The sequence below is a fragment of the Pipistrellus kuhlii genome, unplaced genomic scaffold (genome assembly GCF_014108245.1).
Source record: "Pipistrellus kuhlii isolate mPipKuh1 unplaced genomic scaffold, mPipKuh1.p scaffold_m20_p_2, whole genome shotgun sequence".
NCBI classification, from domain to species: Eukaryota; Metazoa; Chordata; class Mammalia; order Chiroptera; family Vespertilionidae; genus Pipistrellus; species Pipistrellus kuhlii.
Window position 1 is genome coordinate 135953531 of NW_023425515.1, and position 23490 is coordinate 135977020.

The 23490-nt window shown below is 40.5% G+C and overlaps 1 protein-coding gene across 1 annotated transcript; it reads left to right on the top strand.

The window, feature by feature from the left end:
- The first annotated feature begins 6158 nt into the window (after window positions 1-6158).
- CUNH1orf52 (chromosome unknown C1orf52 homolog) lies at window positions 6159-13391 on the top strand. Its single transcript, XM_036444613.2, has 3 exons — window positions 6159-6487; window positions 7102-7300; window positions 12114-13391. The coding sequence occupies exons 1-3, from the start codon at window positions 6221-6223 to the stop codon at window positions 12185-12187; spliced, it is 540 nt and encodes a 179-aa protein (XP_036300506.1). The 5' UTR covers window positions 6159-6220; the 3' UTR covers window positions 12188-13391.
- The last annotated feature ends 10099 nt before the right edge of the window (window positions 13392-23490 follow it).

Below are 23490 nucleotides of genomic sequence, written 5' to 3' on the forward strand. Positions count from 1 at the left end.
AGCAGTTTTAAGAAGATTCTTGAGTAACCTTATAAATGTGATTCTGAATTCTGTGTTGTCCAGTAGTTTACTTTCCTCCATCTCTCCCATTCGTGACATGCTTCTGTGTCTCCACATTTTGGTTGCCTTCCTGTGTTGATGCAGTGGCTTTGTGTGGTCAGTGACTTATAGGGGCCAGTAGCTCAGCTTCCACAATCACCTGAGGTGTTCGATTTTGCTATATCCCTTTGTGGGCTGAGTTCATAGTCTTGATGTAATTAAGTCTTGATTGCTGTTGGTATACTGGGAGGAATTGACTCCAGGCCAATTGTCTGTGAGGACCTGCTGTGTCTAAAAAGGAAGAACTGTTGCGCTGAAGACACGCCTTGTTTCAGTGGGGCTTTGGTGCTCACTGATTCCATCTCCCGAATGTGTTACTTTTGGTGTGAGGGGTTAAAACTGAGCACTAGGAACACTGGCTTCTGGATCTCCAATGGAGTGTAGTTCAGCCTCTGTCTGAGGCGACCCTGCAGAAGCTACAGGAAGAACCACAGTCCTCTCCTCCTTTGCTAGGTTAAACTGCAACTGAGAGGGCCATTCATTTGCAAAACCCGCTGCTTAGAGCTTAGTTCTGTTTGTAGATTGTGTGGGGCAGAGTCTCAGAGCAGAGTCTCAGGGCGTCACTAGGCTGGGGTGTGGCCAACAGCAATGGCTGCCCGTCATCCGCCTCTCCAAGCCTCTCCACTTCTCCCCGACCGCATCTCCCGTCTCCCCGCATCTCGCACCACAGCACAGCAAACAAATATTCTTGTGCAAAACTCTGCAAGCAAGCCACCCTTACTTTTCGATCTGATGGCAGACAGTCTAACCTCCCCCCAGAAAATGGATTTCAGAGAGATCGGGAGCTTGTCTCTCTTCAGGTTGAAGAAAGCAATGCCCTCAGCCAACTGGGATCCACCACCAGCCCATATCGCATCCGCGCCCCCCTACCTCAGTTTTTCATCGCTTGTGTCCTGAATTCTCTTTCTCTTTCAGTCTTTTAGTCTAGTTGTAGAGCTTCCTTTCAGCCAGCTTTCCCTTAGATTTAGGGTGACAGGTGTTTTGTTTTATAGTCTTGTCTCATAAGGGTGTCTCCAGCACAAGTTCTCCCAGCACAGACACAACTGATCCTCAGCCAATTGGCCTGGAGGTCAATTCCTCCCAGTGATACCAATAACAATCAAGGCTTAACTACAATAAGACTGTGCACACAGCCCACAAAGGGATGCATCAAGAGTGTCCACCTCAAGTAACTGGAAAAGCTGAGCCACTGGGGCCTATAGGATACCTAGCACACAAAGCCACTCTTATCAACTCAGGGAAGCAACCAAAATGCAGAGACAAAGAAACATCACAAATGAAAGAAATGGAGGAAATCAAATGACTGGATATAGAGTTCAAAACCATGGTTAGAAGGTTTTTCAAGAATTTTCAGGCCGATAAATTTAGCAAGACCCAGCAGACTAGAGGACCAGAATAATCAAAGATTTAAAATACAAAGAAGCAAAAAACATTCAACTATCAAAGAAAAAAAGAATCCAAAAATATGAAGATAGTGTAAGGAGCATCTGGGACAACTTCAAGCATGCCAACACCCAAATTATGGGGGTGCCAGAAGAGAGAGAGCAAGATACTGAAGACCTATTTGAAGAAATAATGACAGAAAACTTCTCCCACGTGGTAAAAGAAATCGACTTGCAAGTCCAGGAAAGTGCACAGAACCCCAAACAAAAGGAATCCAAAAAGCACCACACCAAGACACATCATAATTAAAATGCCAAGAGCAAAAGACAAAGAGAATATTAAAAGCAGCAAGAGAAAAACAGTTACCTACAAGGGAATACCCATACGACTGTCAGCTGATTTCTCAACAGAAACTATGCAGGCCAGATGGGAGTAACAAGAAATATTCAAAGTGATAAGTAGCAAGAACCTAAAACCAAGTTATCATTCAGAATGGAAAGTCAGATAAAGAGCTTCACAGATAAGAAAAAGGTTAAGGAGTTCACCACCACCAAACCAGTGTTATATGAAATGCTGAAAGGTATTTTTTAAGAAGAGGAGGAAGAAGAAAAAGGTAAAGATAAAAATTATGAACAACAAATACATATCTATCAACAAGTGAATCTAAATATCAAGTAAATAAATCTGATGAACAGAATAAACTGATGAATATATTATAATAGAATCAGGGGCATAGAAAGGGAGATGACTGACAATTCCTGGGGGCCTTGGTGGGCAAACTTCAGCTCATAAGCCACATGCAGCTCTTGGGCCCCTTGAATGTGGCTCTTCCACAAAATACCACAGTCTGAGCAAGTCTATTTTGAAGAAGTAGCGTTAGAAGAAGTTTAAGTTTAAAAAATTTGGCTCTCAAAAGAAATTTCAATCATTGTACTGTTGATATTTGGCTCTGTTGACTAATGAGTTTGCTGACCACTGCCCCAGGGGGGTGGGGAAGGAGGGGAGGAGAAAAGGGTGTGGAGTGTGTGGGAAAAGAGATCGGACAAAAATCATACTCCTAAGGATGGGGATAGTGGGGGAGGGGTAAGGGCAGAGGATGGGGTGGGAACCGGGTGGAGGGGAGCTATGGGAGAAAAAGAGGAACAATTGTAATAATCTGAACAAAAAAGTTTTATTTTTAAAAAATGAATTACTTCCCTAGAAGAAGAAGAGGAAGAGGAGGAGGAAGAAGAAGAAGGCGGCCTATCTTGTTAAAAGGTCAAGAAGTGGCTCTTGGATTTGGTTACATGGAAACTATTGGCAACTTTGATAATAGGGACTTATGTGACTCAAACTGGGTACCCCAACCGCAGAGACACTCAACAGTGGGACGGGTTTTTTTATTATTATTATTTTAAAAATATACATTTTAAAATGTATGCCGAAACTGGTTTGGCTCAGTGGATAGAGCGTCAGCCTGCGGACTGAAGGGTCCCGGGTTCAATTCCAGTCAAGGGCATGTACCTTGGTTGCGGGCACATCCCCAGTAAGGGGTGTGCAGGAGGCAGCTGATCAATGTTTCTCTCTCATCGATGTTTCTAACCCTCTCTTCCTCTCTGTAAAAAAATCAATAAAATATATTTTAAAAATATACATTTTAAAATATATTTTAAAAATATACATTTTAAAATATATTTTAAAAATATACATTTTAAAATATATTTTAAAAATATACATTTTAAAATATATTTTAAAAATATACATTTTAAAATATATTTTAAAAATATACATTTTATTGATTTTTTACAGAGAGGAAGGGGGAGGGTTAGAAACATCGATGAGAGAGAAACATCGATCAGCTGCCTCCTGCACACCCCTTACTGGGGATGTGCCCGCAACCAAGGTACATGCCCTGACTAGAATCGAAACAGTGGAACCGTTTTAAAAGCCACAAGATAAATGTGGTTATCTTAAGAGTGTCAGTTTTACTCAACAGTAAGTATTTTTAAACATTTTGCATATTACAATAAAAGAGACACACATTAGGAACTAATGAATAATATTTGCATACATTTCCAAGATACTATATTATGTTTCCCCCCCAAAAAATGTTATGCTTATAGGGTTTGGGGGCTACATTGTATCAGCTTGACCTCTGGAAGGGTTGGAGGATGAGGTCAGCCACGTGAGAATCAACTATGTACATGAGCTAGCCCCAGTGAAACTCTGAACAGCAATGCTCAGGTGATCCTCCCTGATTGGCAATGCTCCATGCACCTGGTCACTTATATTTGCTTCAAGAAGTTATCACTGTCTACAGTTCCACTGGAAGAAGCCAAATGGCAGCTCTGCATGTAGAAGTCTCTGGGACTCTGCCCCATGTACCTCTTCCCCTGACTGATTTTAATCTGCATCCTTTTGCTATAATAAAATATAGGCATGAGTAAAACAGCTTTTGGTGAGTTCTGTGAGGCCTTCTACCAAATTATCAAACCTGAGGTTGGTTTGGGGGGTCTGCAAGCTTGCAACTGGTGTCAGAGTGAGGATGGTCTCCCAAACTTTGCACTTTGGGGCCATCTTTTTTCCTATCACCATACGTACTTGGATGGAAAAATCTGAGGAACATTATCCATACATACACCCTCCTAAGTTATAATCCATGGTATTTATTGATCATCTACTTATTTAGTGGCAGGCACTGAGCTGATACTACAATAGAAATGTATAAGTGAACAAAGCATAATCAACTCCTCCCCTCAAAGAGCTCAGGCTTGTGCTATAGGACTGTGAAAGAGGGGTGACTAAGAGACATATTCTCTGCCCCCAGAGATGAGGGAACTGTGTAAGTGAGCAGACATCCTTAAGTGGAGTCTGTGAATGTTTACATAACACCAACTTTATCACTTTCACTTGGGTACAATTCCCTCTTAGTTCACTAGAAGGAGTCAAAGATTAAAAAAAAAAAAAAGTATGTATATAATTGATTTTTAGAGAGAGGAAGGAAAAGGGAGAGAGAAACATCGGTCATGCATGCCCTTTATTGGGGATCAGGGCATGTGCCCTGGCTGGGAATCGAACCAGCAACCTCTTGGTGCATAGGACAATGCCCAAATAATTGAACCACACTGGCCAGGGCAAGGATTTTTAGTTTCCCTGGTGATGAGGCACATGATTATGTCATTTATTAAGAGGAAACACAAATGCAAAAGAAAGTTATATGGAAAGACAAGTTATTTGTCCTATAAGTGGGTGTTTGAGCCCCAGCAGGAAATCCATATGGCAAGTTTAAGAGCCAGGTAGAAGTTTGGTGTAGAGCTTGGAAGGTAAGATTGGGGTCAGAGGCCCAGATTTGGGAGTCATAAGCACAAGGTCATAAGCACAATGCCATAAAAAGGGATGGGCAGTAGAAAAATGTGAATACTGCTGAAAGATGGTAGAAGATAGGGTGTCCCAAAAAAGTAGGCACACACATGAAATAATTATAGTTTTTTTTTTAATATATTTTATTGATTTTTTTACAGAGAGGAAGGGAGAGAGATAGAGAGCCAGAAACGTCGATGAGAGAGAAACACTGGGGATGTGCCCGCAACCAACGTACATGCCCTTGACCGAAATCGAACCAGGGACCTTTTAGTCCGCAGACCGATGCTTTACCACTGAGCCAAACCAGTTTCAGCTAATTATAGTTTTTATTAAAATACATTTTATTTTCAAAATTGAACTATCAGCTGTTAATGTGTGTATACTTTTTTGGACACCTGTATGTTGGGAAACACCAACCTTTAAGAGCCATACAGAGTGATGCAGGAATGGAAGAAGAATGACAAGGAGAAACCAGAGAGTTTGGTGGACTCTGGTGTGTGTGTGTGGTGCAATCCAAAAGGAGTTTCATCAGAGAGGGTGTTCAGAGTGCATTGGAATGGGGTCAACCAGGAGAGGACTCCCTGTGTCACTTCCATGATGACCGAGGAAAGCACACTGAGTGTTTTTTTTTTCTTTTTGTTTTTTTTTTTTAAGTCTTTATTGTTGAGAGTATTACAGATGTCCCCTCTTTTTACACCCCCCCCCCCATGACACCCCTTCACCGGGTTCCCACCACGCCCCAGGCCTTCTCCACCATACTGTCTGTGTCTACGTAAGATCTTCGGTTAATCCCACCCCCTACCCCCTATCCCCTCCTCCTCTGCCCTCCCCCCTTCTCTTTGCCCTCCCCCTTTTGCCTCTGAGATTCCTCAGTTTGTTCCATGTTTCCATGCCTCTGATTCTACTTGGTTCACCAGTTTATCTTGTTCATTAAATTTCTCGATCGTTTATTCTGATTTTTAGACTCAATTGTTGATAGATAAGTATTTGTTACTGTTCATAGTTTTTATCTCTCTTTTGAAGAGAAGATGCAGCAGGATCAGAAAGAAATAGTAGTTTTCTCTAGGCAAGACCTAAAGGGAAGTGGCAGTAAAATGACAAAATTCTTAGCTCTTCTGTACCTTTAATGAATACCTACTGAGCGCTGGAAGCTTGGCTGGGACCACCGACCCAGGGCCTGCCTCCTCTCAGTGCACCTCCGACAAGAATGGGCGAAGCAAGCCCCTGCTGGGGAGCATGCGCGGCCTCTTCAGCCGGGAGCAATGGCGCGGCGCGGCCGCCAGGGGGAGCACCACTCCCCGCGATTACCGACGAGACAGGGGGCGGGGCCTCGGAGGCGGGGCCTGTGACAGCTTCCGTCTTCCGTCGGAGGCCTGGGTCGCCGAGCGTCGCCGTCATGGCCGCGGAGGAGAAGGACCCCCTGAGCTACTTCGCCGCGTACGGGAGCAGCAGCTCGGGCTCCTCGGACGAGGAGGACAGCAGCGAGCCGGAGGAGGCGCGGCGCGGGGCCCCGGACCCGGCGCAGTCGGCGGGCGGCTGTGCGAACAAGAAGCTGCCGGGCCCGGACGAGCTGTTCCGCAGCGTGACTCGGCCGGCCTTCCTCTACAACCCGCTCAACAAGCAGATCGACTGGGAGCGGCACGTCGTCAAGGCGCCCGAGGAGGTGAGGCTTCCCCGACCCCGGCTCTGGGTCTCGGCCCCCGGCCTCCGCCCTCCCGAGCCGCCCCCCCCCCACCCGGACCGGAAGTCTGCCCCCCACCCGCAGTCACCCCCGGGGATGCCGCGCCCCGCCCCCTCCCGCCCCGGGAGCCCGCGCCCCGCCCCCGCCGCCCCGCCCGCTTGTGAGGAGCCCCCAAACCTCCGCGCTCGGTGCCCCTCCCGCGGGCCAGGACTAACGGTGGTGACTCCCCGCCCCGCTGCAGCTGGTCCCCGGGACCCCTCCCCCCTGACGCCGAAGTGCCTGCGGTGCTGCCTCCAAGACAGTGTCGGCCGCCGCCTCCGGAAAGGGTCAGCCTTGGCGTAGTGTCTGGGACTGGATTCTTCTTTGGTAATTAAAAAGTTACTAGCTTTCTTCGTATAGGGAAAACCCTTTGGCTTGTCACGTAACGGTATTGTGATTTGGATGGAAAAAAAAAAATGTTATCTTTAAACTTTAAAAAAAAAAAAAAGTCAACCAACCTGGACAGTAATCAAATCGAACGGCAGGGAGGGGCATGTGCCCCGCGGATGCGGGGAACCTCGGATCCTCACGGCGCCTCGTGTGTGTTTGCTCAACAGCCGCCGAAGGAATTCAAAATCTGGAAGTCCAACTGCGTGCCGCCGCCCGAGACCTACGCCGCCGAGAAGAAGCCGCCGCCGCCCGAGCTGGACATGGCCATCAAGTGGTCCAACATCTACGAGGACAACGGCGACGACGCCCCGCAGAGCGTGCGGAGGGCGCGGCTGCTGCCCGAAGGGGAGGAGACGGTGGAGTCGGGTAAGGAGAGGCAGGCTCCTTGTGATGAGTTCAAGAAGGTTGGGATGCTTGATGAAATTGAAATCTGCCATGTTAGCAAATTAATTAGGATAGTCTTTGAATAGTTTTTACTGTGTGGTTTGTTTTGGTTTGTTTGTTTGTTTGTTTTAAATATATTTAATTGATTTTTTTACAGAGAGGAAGAGAGAGGGATAGAGAGTTAGAAACATCGATGAGAAAGAATCATCAATCAGCTGCCTCTTGCACACCCCCTACTGGGGATGTACCCACATCCAAGGTACATGCCCTTGACCAGAATCGAACCCGGGACCTTTCAGTCCGCTGGCCAATGCTCTATCCATTGAGCCAAACCGGTTTTAGCTTTTGTGTGTGTGTGTGTTTTTTGTTTTGTTTTTTTTAAAGATGGTATGTAGTCACCTTCGAAGCGCTGCTACCTCAGCCGGTAGTATTTGCCCTGTTTTAGAGAAAGAGCATAAATTATTCAGGCCTATAGAGTGAAGTGTCTGCTGTCTCAGGCAGTGGTATATGGGATTGATGACGGCTTATTATTAGAACAGCAGAGTTAATTCATGGATTTTTTTTTCCTTGTGTTTGCAGTTGTGAAGGCTTCATATTATATGAAAGTAAAATTAAAAGTAAAGCGAAAATTAGTGTGACAAAATGAGCTTACCCGAGTTAATACTATATAGTAATTAAAAATAGTAATGTAATGACCACATCATCTTATCTTCGTCATAATGTCATAATTTCATCTCTTACTTGGACTATAAATAGCCACAGTAATCTCTGCCGCCACACTTTTAATACCCATTTTCATCCTTCACACTGCAGCTAATAATGTTAGTTTTCTAAAAGTCATACCTGATTATATAACTCACCTGCCCAATACCCTTCACCAGCATCATAGAGTCAAAGCTTTGTGGGATGGACTCTGCCTTTCTCTCCACTCTCATTTCACCTGGCCCCTTTCTGGCACTTTAAGATCTTAAAATTCAAGCCTGAATGCACCATGCTATTTTATCATGCCTTTCAGTATATGTTGCACCAAAGTCTGGACTGTTGTTCTCTTCCGCTTTGGCTGGTAAACTCATTTATCCCTCAAAATCCAACTCGAAAAAACCCAAGATTATTACCTCCCTCTAATTAATTATCTGTACCTGTGTATTCTAATGCTGTTGATTGCACTTACCACCTTTTATGTGATTAATATTCACTGTCTGTCTCCTTTATGAAAATGAGTTCCTTACACAGCAAGGTCCAGGTTTTATTTGTGTTTGTGTCAAAGTTTGCAGTAGTATACATTCTAAGAACTCAGTGGACAGTTGTTGAGTTACTGTTTTATTTTGGAATATCATTTTAATAAAAAGATGTACCATTTTTTGTTAAACAGATTTCTGATCATCTTCCCATAAATCAAAAGCAATTAGCTCTTTTTACAACCATGCAGAGTTTTGTTTGTTTTAAGAGCAAGAGTGAGTAACTGGTAGTTCTTCAGTTTTTATTCTTGGCTTTTTTATTTCTTTCACTGATTTCCCAGTGTGTATTAGAAATCACCAAGGCGCATCGTCAGTAAATGCATCGTTTTGAAGACACCAAATGAAGGGGCATTTAAATACCTCATATAGTATTTTATATAATTAATAATACCACTTTTGTGTAAATACTCTTTAATTTTTACAACTCCTTGTGAAAATGTGAGCTTGTGTGACATATCCAAAGCCACAAAACTAGAAAATGGCATGCTCCAAGGTAGGTTCCTTCACAAATTCAGGTCCTTAAGTGGAAAGGATGAATTATTAAACTGGAGTTTCATCTTTTTATAGTTTTCAAGTTAGAGTGCATAAGAAATATGCCCAATATTCCATAGGAAGTATGGCAGCAAAGCCACTTGATGGTGTAACTGGGGTGCCATACACAGGTGCTCTCCTTTTTCCTCTGTGGGAAAGGGGAGGATTATATATCCAGGACAAGTGGAAAGAATTTTCTTTTTCTCCAGCTTGCCCATTGAGTTCAGATAGAAGGAATTCCAAATATGTGGCAAACTGCTATTGCCATAGTTATTTTCTAAGCTTTTGGTCATAATGATGGTCCTCCATCAGAAAGTGAATGTTGGCAATATAAAAAAACAAAAGGACTCAAACACACCCAACCAGTTTAAAGCTGGATCACAAGATTAAAAGATAATCCTGAAATCTATCTTCTTATAATAAATACCTTCTTAATTCATAAAATATCTGTGTTAAGTTTTTAGATTATCACATTGTGCTTACTTTTCTTCCCATTTTCTGCCTTTTTGTCCTTTTTTAAAAAATATATATTTTATTGATTTTTTTACAGAGAGGAAGGAAGAGTGATAGAGAGCTAGAAACATTGATGAGAGAGAAACATCGATCAGCTGCCCCCTGCACACCCTCTATTGGGGATGTGCCCACAACCAAGATACATGCCCTTGACCAGAATTGAACCTGGGACCCCTCACTCCGAAGGTTGAGGCTCTATCCACTGAGCCAAACCAGTTTCAGCCCTTTTGTCCTTTTTGCCAGTTAACTTTTTCCAGATATTTTAAGAGGAATTGGGGAAGGTTCAAAACTGGTCATTGAATTTTGCTATTTATTAACACCTCTTATTTAGTGGTTGTAAAATATAGATCTGTAAGGCGCTTAGGTAATGAATTGTAGCTTTATTAATCATTAAAACAGCTCAAGTAGCTAATGCTTTCTTTTTTTAATTTAGAAAATTAGCTTGTATTAATAATTTAAACTTATTTACTTCTGGTGACAGGAATTCCGTAATAGAAACCTTGTTTTCTTATTATTGCCTCTGTAGGATATGGCACAAAGTAGTAAAGCTGATGAAGAAACATTTCAGTGTTTTGGAGGTGTTTTTTTCCTGCTCTGGTTTTTAAGGCAATGCCTTGTTATGTCACTAGATGGCAGTAGCTCTTCTGTTCATATCAGTGATAAGAACTTTTCCAGGCTCAGTAATTTGTGTTTTTGTTGTTAATCAGTAAATGCACTTGTAACAAGTGGTGGATTAAAAGCAAAAGTGTCTTAAGATAATCTTTTTAATATATGTTAACAGATTCTTCTAGTAGAGTTACAAAGTAACTTTAATTTTTATATTTGTAGTGAAAATAATCTCTAAAGTCAATCATGATGATAATTAAACTCCAATTAAAAACCATAGGCTTGGTTTATTTGAGCTGCATATTATTTTCCTTGGTTTGTAGAGCAAGGATCTTTGTGTATACATAATAAACTACTGATTAAAATTTACTTTGGTTTGTAAATTCCTGGGATGATTTGTTAAGCTGAATTGTCTTTTATGATCTACATAAATCCATAGTGCTTTATAAAATGTATGAATAACATCTCCATGCCGTGTTTGAAGATGAATGAAGATGAATCACCTGTTCTTGATATTAATTATTGCACATATCAACAAAGGAAATATTTTGAGTATGGTACAGTTAGCAAAAGGAAATTGAAGACTTAAGGTTTTAACTATATTTCCTCTATAGTTGTATGATCTGGTAACATTGGTTTTCCAAATTTTTTAATATAAAGGTCCCTTCAACATAGTTTTTATATATATATTATTGATTTTGTACAGAGAGGAAGGGAGAGAGATAGAGTTAGAAACATCGATGAGAGAGAGTCATCGATCAGCTGCCTCTTGCACACCCCCTACTAGGGATATGCCCGAAACCAAGGTACATGCCCTTGACCGGAATCGAGCCCGGGACCTTTCAGTCCCCAAGCCAATGTATCCATTGAGCCAAACCGGTTTCGGCTCAACATTGTTTTTAGACCGCCATGTAATAGTTTTGAACTTTGAGTATCTTTGTTGATGGGGAAAATAAAGTCAAAAGTTCAATGACTTCAGTAATGTACTTAAAATAAGTTTGTATTGTGTAAATCATCTTTTACAAGTTATTTATTCCATCTATGTAGTGTTCTTAAAATCAAGCCACACATTTGTTCAGAGAAATGGGAAGTTAGCAGCTGCTCTCTGCTACCCTGTGTTTTATTGAAACATGTAGTTGGGTTTTTTTTTGTTTGGGGTTTTTTTTTGTTTTTTGTTTCTGTAGTTAGATATTTTAAGTTGAAAAAATGGTCCACTTCTCATTTTGACATTTATATTAATTGTCAAACTAATTTTTATAGTTATAGACATTAGAAAAGTTATAAAGACATAGTTTAATGTAAGGTTCTTTCTCCATTCTCCCTCTCAAATTCTTCACAATATGAAGGAGGAAAGATGTCTATTTTTCTATTTCCATTGGAATATTCTCATCCTGCTAGGAATGGGATAGAGAGGGTAAGGGGAGTAGAACTAACTACATAGGACATAATTGAAAATACAGTGAAACCTGTGATTTTTTAAATTGCAAAATATAAGGAGTCTAGGGATAAGATAAGTTATTTGTTTGGGGGTGGTGGTGGTGTTAAAGCAGATTGGAAGGGAAAAAATATCTGATAGCCACTTAAATAATGTTATGGTTAAATTGTGTGTGTGTGGAAAATAGTGTGTTCCATTTGTATGAAGTGTAGATTATATATTTAAATACAACATATGCTGTGGAATACATGGGAATAGCCCAGCACTAAAGGCCGAATTTTGTATAATAATTGAAACAAAATCCCCTTTTTTTACTTGCACTTTAAAATCAAAGTTTTAAAAGTTAATTTTTGGATTTTTGAGGGGAAACTTTGAAAGAAACAGTTGAAGCTGATGGTATTGTTACAAAATAAGTGAAATTGAAATGCTTTTTAAAAATTACTGATTGAAACTCTTCCTTTCCTGTTTAAAGATGATGAAAAAGATGAGCATACTTCTAAAAAGCGAAAAGTAGAACCGGGAGAATCAACAAAGAAGAAAAAGTAGAAAACAACAAATGACAAATTTTGGACTGGGAAACTTATTGATGAAATGGTTTTTTGGTCAGATAAGTTGATATTGTAAAATATGAAATGTCATCTCCATGTAAGTACCCTAATAAGTATTGCTGAGCAGGAACTTTCCACTGTAAAATTCACTTTTTATTTAAAACTTCTATGTATTTAAAACTCAAATGGTGACTTGTGATTGTGAAGTTGACAACACTTGGAAGCGTTCTTGCTATCACAGAACTGGTGACACGCTTTGAGATTTCTGTCAGATGTTGACATGCCAATGTCCTATGAACCTTTTATAAAGGAATATATTTTTTAAAGTAAATATAATGTAATGTACTGTGAACTTGTAGAGTTCTTTTCAACAGTGTTTGTACAGTGTAAATAGATCATGGAAATAAAATTAAGTATTCAATAGTACTATTACTGCATTACATTAACATTTGAATATTTGTGACATACTCTTCTTTGCCATGTGATATTAATAGTAGGCATTACCGTTTAGGGATTTTCTCCTGTGTACAAGGTGCTTTGTACATACATTACCTGTGATTCTCAGACAGCCTAGTAAAACAGGTATTAGTAGTCTTATTTGATAATAAAGAGTAACATCCAAGGTTACACAGATAGTGAACAGTGAATTTGGGATTTAACGCACGACACTTGAGCTCCAAAATCATCACACTAAACCATCTATCTGCCAATGAAAACTTAGGAACTGTGATCGGCATCTTTTCTAGGTACCCTTATGTAGTGGGTAGGAAGATCCTCTCCTCACCTGATTGTATTACTGCACGTATCATATATGTCTTATTACTGTAAAAATTCATTGATTCCTCTGCTATAGTTTGCTGAATACAAAGAGTTGCCAGATGTCAAAAGTAAAAATAGAGGACACACAGTTAAGTTTGAATTTTATAAACAATAACTAATGCTTTAGTATATGTAATATTTAAAACTATTTATACTAAAAATTTGTTTACCCGAAAATCAAATTTAACTGGGCATCTTATAATTTATCAGCCAACCCTACTTCTACATGGTTTCTCTACCCAGCTCCTATTTAAATGCTGCATATAGTGATCAAGAAAACAAGATGGTAGTCAGGAAGGTAATCTTTGATTTGACTTATATGGTCCAAAATGTATGCGCTGTTATTTGTAACATTTTGAATAATAAAAGGAAAAAATACACTGCATCAGTCTCTCCATGATTCTTACCTTTAAGAGGCAGTATTAATTGCAGGACACGCTGCATTTATAGTGTAAAAATAAGACTTTAGTTTTAAAAACCCCCAAGTCCAATGGCTTCCCCCCATATTGGAAGCCAATCTTTAAAAAAACCTATAAAATTTGTTTAGTTGGGAACATGATCAAGTAGATTAAAATTTGTGTCATTAAAAGTACACCAGCCATGGTTTTGGAATAAGCAAGGAATGTAACAGTACGATGATTTCTAGTATGTCTCAAACTTACAAAAAAACAATTGCAGCTGCCTATCCTTAGGTTTACAAATGTATGAATACCAAAATTGAAGTACCGTATTTTTCGGACCATAAGACACACTTTTTTTCCCCCAGAAGTCGGGGGGAAAAGTCCCTGCGTCTTATGGTCCAAATATAGCCTACACATATACTTTAAAAAAAAAGTTTTTTTATTTGCCCGGCTCTGTGTGGTCTCTGTGTGCTTGCCCGGCTCTAAAATGGTTCTAAATGCTGCTGTTTACTTTACAGGGTTGATTACATGTGTTTATGACTGTGATGTTGGATTTTAATGCACATAAAATATTTTAGGACACTATTTGTTTCAGAATCTTTTTTTCTTCATTTCCCTTCTCTAAAAACTGGTGCGTCTTATGGTCCGGAGCGTCTTATGGTCCAAAAAATACGGTAATTGGCAAAGCAAGAAACTGTTTAAGGTTGAAGTCTTTGTGAATAATTTGGAGGGGGGTGGCATCAACTGGTAAAGCATAACCCACTGTGGCACCAAATTAAATGGAATTATAATTAATGAGGCAAAATGTACACTGAGTGGCCAGATTATTATGATCTCTGAATACATAGTAATCTGGCCACTCAGAGAGTGTGTGTGTTTTGTGTTTGTGTGTATGTATTAGAGGCCTGGTGCATGGGGGACAGGGCAGTTGGCCGGCCTGCCTGTTGGTCAAACTGGTCAGGGGACAATTTGCATATTTCATTATATAGGATATGCACTGAGTGGCCAGATTATTATGCATTCAGAGATCATCATAATCTGGCCACTCAGTGTATAGGCTGAAAACGTGTTGGTGAAACAGATAACTCAGAAGTTGCTAAAATACTATAAAATTAAAAAATGAAAGCAAACCATATGCCCACAAAAAAAACCACAAAAAAACAGCAAGCCACTCTGAAAATCTTTTAAACATTTTGTTCCATTCCCATTTCACAACTTACACCAATTAAGACAGAACAAAAGCTCACTACAGCAGTCCCCAATGGTGCTTTTATCCTCCTTTCTAAAATGTAACAGAATGGAGAGGAAACAAATACTATTCTTTTTGGAGGGGGTGTATGTTCCAATATTTTAACCACACTTGTGAGATTATGGAGCAACTTCTGAGAATTGTGCATCTGTGATACATAGGCCAGGCTACTTTTCTTTTGGGAGGGGGAAGGGAAGATACAAGGAAGTTGACTAAATGTTTTGGAACAGTTTCAGCCATTTGTATCTTGGGTTTCTTCTCAAAATGATAGTCAGTGGGAAGGAAGATGAACTTGCTTATAGATTTCTTCACCTTCCACAAAAGTATACCTGGTTGAAATGTAGACTTTCCTGGCATTTTCTACATCTGTCACCACATTAGAGAATGGATTCTTTATCCCTTCAGAGAACATGTTTGCTTAGGTGTCCTTGTGGGTTCTCAGGTAAGGAGCTGCTTGGATTAGCTAGTGAAAATCCAGTGGGAAAAGCTTAGAAAAATCCATATAGATAAGACAGATCCTCTAATCAAATTGCTTCCTTGTTAGAGAATCAAATCACTTGATATTTCTGGTAGTTTGCTCACCTTTAGGATAAGGAAGTTGTATCAGGCGTGAAGGATTCCTTTGTATAAGGATAAAATTGAGAAAAGAACTTAAGCATTTTTGGGTCATTTTAAAGTTTTAAGTGTAAATAGCCGTATTGAGCTTTGTGGAAAATATTCTAAAAGGAATCAGCATTCTGAGAAAATTGACACTGCCTTTTAGCCATTAAAATCATTTCCAAATGAAAGGAGAGACAATTGAAATATGAATGAACTAATGCAGGTTTGGACATGGCCTACATATACATAAAACATGTTGCCACCTGATTGAGATACAAAGCCCTACCAGAGATATTTGAAAAATGTGATTATTTTATAGATATTTGAATGAACTTAGCAACTCAGTTTGATAGGTGGAAACTGATGAGTTTAAATCCACAATGACTTTAAAATGTACCCTTGGTGGAATTTTGGATTTTAGAGTTTTGTATCCATACAGAACTGCTCTCCTGTTTTACCTTGCATCATCACTTAGTACAGGAGTGCCAGACAGACAGTCCTACAAAAAGGTGTGACATTTCCAGCAAGTGTTTAGTTGATCTTTTAAGTTCTGAAGCTTTCTCTCTTGATCTCTTTCCACTTGATAGTTTTCCCAATTTGAAGCATGGCAAATTTTAATGCAGTAGAAAGAAAAGAAAAGGAAAAAAAAAAGATACCAAGAAGCATTTGTATGTACTGCCCCAGAGATGGAACTTTTAGCCTGTTTTGTTTATTGATGAGCAATGCTTGGCACATAGTAGGCACTCAATGTAACTGCTAACTGTTGATAGTAAGCTGAATTCCTCACCCCAGGCTTAGGGGTGGTCCAGCAGAGGTTTGTGTTTCCAGTTATATGTGCCAATAAATCTTGACAGTTTAAACCAATTTCAGTTAAGTTTTCTGTCATTTATCTTCAAAAACATCCCAATTGATGTGAAACTCTTCCTCTTTTGGTTTCTTCCAGGGCCCCATGCTATTCTGGTTCGCGTCTATATTTTCTCTGGCTCTTTCTCTGGCAACTGTCCTTGAATGCCAGTGTAGATTATGTAGTTCCTTTCTCATTCTCCACACTGGTTCTTGATTCCAGCCAAGTTTCAGCCCCAGATTTGCATATCCAATTGTATATTTCCCCGTGGGTCTCAAAGGCCCCTCATATACCAAAGACTGTGTCAAACCCTGTCACCTCCCATATTTCATTTCTAGTTAATGGTGTCACCATCAACCTGGAAGTTTGCCCTTTTATCACTTCCCATCACATAGGTTTGGGCAGTAAATACTGAAGGTTCTCTCATTCTCACACCAGAGGCCTGGTGCATGAATTTGTGCATGGGTGGGGTCTCTGGGTGGTCTGTAGGGATAGGGCTCACCTGCAGTCCAATGCTGCCTGCAGCTCCTACCTGCTGCTCCCACTTATCCCAGCTCCCTGTGCCTGCTTCAGGCTCTCACCCAATCAGTCCTGATCAGGAGAGGTTTGTGCTGCTGCAGCCTCTGCATCTGGCGCCCTCCCAAGGCGAGTGGCCTGCAGGATTAGGCTGAAACCTGCTCTCCGACATCATCCAAGGGGTCCTGGATTGCCAGAGGACAGGCCAGACTGAAGGACCCCACCAGTGCACAATCAGACTAGGGAGGGACTGATGGAGGGCTGCAGGGCATGTCCAGCCCATCTCATTCAGTCCCAATCTGCTGGACTCCAGCAGCAAGCTAACCTACCGGTCAGAGCATCTACTCCCTGGTGATCAGTACACATCATAACAACTGGTCGACCAGTTGACTGCCTGCCCTGGTGGTCAGTGCATGTCATAGCAAGTGGTTGAGCATCCTTAGCATATTATTAGCATATTATGCCTTGATTGATTGGTCAGTTATTCTGCCATTTCGTCTCTTTGCATATTAGCCTCATATAGGATACCTCTTAATCTGGCTCTAATGAATTGTTTACAATCCCCTAAATATCCTATTAGTTTCATTGTTCTGTGCTTTCTTTTGTACAGTTTGCTTGGCCCGGGCTTCATCTGCATACTTAGTGAACACCCCCTTCTTATCCTCCACGGAGCAGTTCAAACATTCCCTTCTTTACATACTTTGTTCTGTTTACTGCGAAATCTGGACCTGTACATTGTTTTCCCCCATGCTCAGTACTAAACGAATAGCCAGCATTTACTGAGTATTTGCCAGGCTTGTTCTTGGTGCATGTATTAGCTCATTTAATTCAATGAGGTATGTGATATTAAAAGCCCTACTTTTCAGGGGAGAAAACTGGGCTTCCTCACTACACTGGAGAAGAGGAATGAGCCAACAGATTGATTTATTAATTCCTGCCTGATTCATTCAGAGAATGTCTTACTCCTAGAAGGCACTCAGAATACAAATATTTGGGAAATTAGTGAATCCAAAACCAGTTCACCAAAAGTGCAGAATTTGTTGAATACACCAGAAACATCTTTCAGATAGATTAGATTGATGTAAAATGAAAGTCAATATATAAATGTTTTAAAGAGGATTAATGCATATTTCAATGACTTTATAGCTTAATTACCACATATTTGGAGCATTTTTAATTAGACATCTTAAAGGAATAGGGCTGGGGATATATCCCTGACCCTTTAAAACTGTATTTTAGCTTGTCAATTGTTATTTAAAGCAACGTGAAATAGTTTTAAGCCACAAATTTTGCCTCAAATTTCACTGGCTTTTCTCTAACATTTCAAATTATGGCCTGAGTTTAGAGCCATAGCATGGGGCGTGGGGAGTCCTCCAGAGCTCCCTCGGAACAGCCTTCCCATAATGTAGGAATGTCTGCTCTGTGATCTTCGCCTCTCTTTTCAAGGCTCCCAGACAAGCCCATGAAATGACAGGTTCACAGGCTGGATTCGAAAAGTCATTTCCTGTGTGTCTGCAATATTTTGGTACCCAGGGTCTGGAACTCCTGTTCCTTTCTCTATGTTTTACCATTTTTCTGAAAAAAGAAGAAACAGGATTTGGTGCATATCATTGAAGTAAAAGTGCAGCTCTATTCCCGGTATAATTACCTGTCTTTGTTTCTAAAAGGGGCAGAAATTCTAACCACCTTCCCAAGAACACTGGTGGGTTTGCATTAACATTTTAAACTTAGAATTCCTGAGGGAAATTTTAAGGAAATAACAAAACAAGCACTTCCACCTAAGGAGGCGACATGTCTGCCAGCAAAGCTATGAGCAAGTCAACTCACATACCAGTAACTCCTCTGAGGCTCACCTGCAGGGGGATTTTAAGACACACACACACACACACACACACACACACACACACACACACACCCTCTTGAGACACTAAGAATCCATAGGACCTTGCTCTCTTTACCATGTTCTGCCTTCAGGCCTTCCCCTCCAATCTTCTCCTTAATTACAAAAAGTGGCCCAAAAACTTTAACAGTAAAATGTCTTCCATAACATCATATGTCAAATCTGTAAGGCATACAGTCTTGATTTTTTCCCCCCCTCTTAATTTAAGCTTAATGATTCGAGCTCCAAGTACCTGCTACCCCTGCCTCTGTCCATACCAAAGGAAGTAGAGCAATTACCGGAGCCATCCAGGCCTGCAGAGCTGTTAAAGCCTGTTAGTGAGGTTAACAAATGAGAGGGTTAACTTCTCTAGTCTGCTCCACGGCTGGGGAGGAAAGATCATGCCCTTACGATGCATGGATTTTCCAGCTTTTCTCTCTACACCAAGCTGCCACCCTGGAGAAGAGCTTACTTTGGGATTCCAGACTGTCTGGAACCCTGAGGTAAGTGAATTCCAAACCAAAGCCCTGGAATTCACTACCACTCATGAAAAAGGCTCTCCTAGCCCTGCTGCTTCAACTGTGTAAAAAAGAGGTGGGTGCTTTTTTTTTTGTTTAAAGGAATAGGCACCTACTTGGCGATGTGGACTTAACACTTTAGACAGTAAGTGGCATTTTCTAGACAATTTGGCCAGGGCCCTGTGTATTTTTGACTTATTTACAAGTTGCCGAATTTATCCAGTCACTTTGTCTAATTATGAACCTCCTGGGTTTTTCTCTTCTTTTTCCACTTTTGTTTCCACTGTAACAGTATCAAGGCTATCCTATGTCCATCTTGCTGGGTAGCCAAACCAGAGTTCCTAATTTAATCTTTTGCCCAGGAGGTGTTTTTTGTGTGTGTGTGTGTGTGTTTGTTTTTTTGTTTGTTTTTTTCAGATCACACAGTCTAGTGTTGAATTTATTTTTAAGCCCCAGGGAATTAGTTGAAGAGAAGATTAAATTTTCTTAGCATTACCATAATTTCAACTGATTTTTTCCATTGAGGTTTATGAAAATGTGATAAACAGTGATGGAGAACAGGTTTTCTATTGCCTCACAGAAGTGCCAAAAATCTGTATGTCACAGAAGCAAAGAACTAAAAAATTAAAATTAAGTGCTTTCTTTACTACAAGTATATTTAGCCTTTTCAAAGACAGGAACAATGTTTACACCAAAATACAATAACAATTCTTTATATTTAAGTCACATTCCAATTCTGATAAAATGAATGTTAAATATAAATTCTTTATAATAATGGTGTTCATTTTCAAATTTTCTGATTATGAAAATGATAAATGTTCACTGTAGAATTTCTAAAAAAACAAAAACAGAAAATGAAAATCACTTTTATCCAGTTAACATTTTGATATAAAGTATTTTCTTTGAGTGTTTTTCTATGCATATCTGTATATATTCAGAACAATAAACATTATCAATTCCATTAAGAGTTCTTCAGAAACTTAATTTTTATTTTCATTTATCTATTGGACATTAAAATTATTTCCACATTTTTTTTCACCACTACGATGAACATCTTTGTATTTGGTTGTCATATTTGATTATAGAATTACTTTTGTGAAAAAGCACTGAAGTCATTTGTAAAGTTCATCCAGTTTGCTTGACTTATTGTTTCTAACTTTTTGAAACCACAAACAGGTACTTTCAAACTTTTTAAATATCTCCTTGGAATCCTAAATATTAAGTCTCTTGGAAGAAAGCCAAACCCTTAAAATAGCAATTTGGCATTTCTAAAATATGTCCTCCTTTTAGCTGTTTTGAAAAAAAAACAAAAAACAAACAAACAAACAAAAACACACGTTTCTTTTTAGACTGCCCCCAAAAGCTACTCCGATTCCAAAAAGCTACTCACTCACCAGTACTCAAATTCAGAGCATGGATATTTTACCCACAGCAAAAGGAGTTTGTGGCTACTATGAAATAAACACAACATCAGAGATGAAAAGATGACTGGGGGAAAACAACAATGAAGTAGGACAGCTTTTTCCCCTCCCATTTCTACATTATTGGCCATATTATTGCAATTAACAGAGGAAAACCTTAGGTGGAGCCAAAGCCTACTAAAGGAATACCCTGGGCATTCAGGCCAGGCCTCGGATTCCCCAGAGCAGCCGGCTTACCTCAGTGCAGGAGGCACCCAAAGCTAGACAATGAAGTAGGGAGAGTGCATGGGAACACACACTTCAAAAATAAGAAGGAAAGCTCTGGCCAGGTTGGCTCAATGGAAAGAGTGTCAGCCTGCAGACTGAAGGGTCCCAGGTTCCATTCTGGTCAGGGGCAGGTGCCTAGGTTGTGTGCTCCGTCCCCAGTGTGGGGCATGCAGGAGGTAGCCAATCAATAATACTCGCTCATCATTGATGCTTCTCTCTCTCTCCCTTCATATCTGAAATCAATAAAAACATATTTTTAAAAAAGGGAAGAAAGAAAATGCCTCCTTATCGGGCTTGTGGAATTGGGGAAATTCCACAAGAGCTCCCAGCACAGCTTTGCCTGAGAGTTAAAAAGCAGACTCCCAAGAGAGGAGCTCCCCGGGAGAAGTAACATTATCCTAACTCTCATCTTGTCACTTAATCTCTTACATTGTTGCCTGGCTGCGGGGCATACACTTTACTAACTGGATTTAGGGACTGCTGGGGAGCCTTACATTTCCTGTGAGACAAACTGAGGGACCCAGCACAAGGCAATAAAGTGAGAAATTGTTCAATAAGTAATTGAACAAATGAACCAACATTTAGCATCTTTTTAAAAAAAATATTTTATTGATTTTTACAGACAGGAAGGGAGAGGGATAGAAAGCCATAAACATTGATGAGAGAGAAACATCAACCAGCTGCCTCCTGGGATGTGCCCACAACCAACGTACATGCCCCTGACCAGAATCAAACCTGGGATCCTTGAGTTGGCAGGCCAACGCTCTATCCAGTGAGCCAAACCAGCCAGAGCAACCCTTAGCATCTTACAGCAAGTGAGTGTCCTGCTGGCCTTTTCTCAATGGAGGACTGACAAAGCCCTCTAATAAGAGCTGTTTACTAATGCCCTTATTTCCCTGGATTGGCCCTGAAGGAAGCTACCAAGTCCAATTATGATCCTATACCTCAGTTACTCCAATTATTAATAACCTTTGATTAACTGGGATCCTCACTCTCCACCCCTCTCAATGTTTAGAAAAAAATGTTTTAAGAAAACATGAATTCTTACTAACACACACACACACACACACACACGCACACACACACACACACACACCCTACAATTACTTCTCAGGGTTGGCCCTTGATTAGGTATAAAGTTTCTCTATTACTGTTTCAAGAAGTGTGTCCCAGGAAGACTACCGCAGATGCCCTGAGAAGAGGGCTTCATTGACCCAGTGTAGGATTCCTTCCTGCTAGAAATCCACAATGAACACAAGAAGACTCTGAGGAGTCATTCAATAAAGAAGCCTCTTGACCCTCTTTGCTGGTGTCTCAAATGCATGTGAGCACAGAATCCTGAGGACAGCTGGTAACATTTGAGAATGTACGTGAAGCCATGATGCTCTCCATCCGTGGAAGACTCATCTGGGTTTGCACAGCGGGTGTGGAGGTGAGGGGGGTGATGGATCAGTGATTATTCAAGGAGTCAGCGTCTTCAGTAGAGTCTGTTTCCTAAAGGATTTTACAAAATAGTTGTTGAATCAAATAGACAATTTTGAGAGAAATGCAAATTAACACTGATATTATGAAATACTATTTCTCGCCAACTGGATTAGAATAACTCGGCTTGAGAACTCTGTTGAGGTGATGGGAGCACAGGATGCTCACCAAGTGCAGGTAGGAGGGCAAATGACACAAGCCTTGTGGAGCAATTTGGCAAAATCTACAGAAATCATAAACGAATTTACCTATTAACCTAGCAAATCTCACCTTTGGGACTTTATCCTGTAGACAGCTGGTACATGTAAAATACTGTGATATATGTGCAAGATTGTTTGTTGAAATATTGTTTATAATAGCAAAACGTGGGAAGTAACTCAAGTGTCACAGGGGGCTGGTTAAATAACGATGGTTTATCCACACAACAGAATACAGGCAGTCCTCAAGTTACGTCGGACTCGACGTAGGAAGTTTCGTGGTGACGTCGCCATCTCCCATTTATTTATATATATAAAAAAATTCCATCATATCGACGGGTGTACATTTGTGCTTTATGTTTTTTTTTTAATTTATTTACCACAAGTAAAGGTCAGGAATTATCTTTCTTTTAAAATGTTTTTATTGTTTCACTTCATTACTGCTGTGTGTGTGCTCCATGTCGCTGATGTACGTGCTTATGTAGGTGGGTTCTGACTATGGGTAAAAATTTAAAATACAAAACAAGCAAAAGATATTTCTGGTTAACTATTGGTTAAATGGAAAGTTTCACTAACCGGAATATCTCAGTGCCGGCATCCCAGTTACCTATTTCAGGATAGAAGTACGTCCTATCTTATTCTTCAGTCTTGTTTCTGCTGAATGATGGGGTACTGGCTCATTTACACTTTCCAGGCTTTTCTTCCTCATACATAGGCTTGAAATAAGAGAAAGTAGCGAGAAAGGAAAAAGGGGAAGAGCAGAAGAAAGCAGTTCTGTCCTCTGACGTATGTTTTGTTTAACCTGTGTCTAATACAATAATTACTTTGAGCACAAGCGATTGTCATTTTCTTTTGTTTTCCTCTACATATTCCTGCCTTTGGCCTTCTTCCTCTTCCCCTTCAGTTTTCATTAATGTTTTGGGGGCTGAGCTTACATGTAGCTTATGTGTGTCCTCTCCCTGCTGATTGCTGGCTGGAACTTGGATGTGGTGAGCTCACTTTGATGACAAGCCCTAGGAAAGGGACCAGCAATTCTCTGGAAGGAGCCTGGATCCCTGAGTGAGCATGAGAAGCAAGGCTGTCTGTCCTGGAGGACCTGGACCATCTG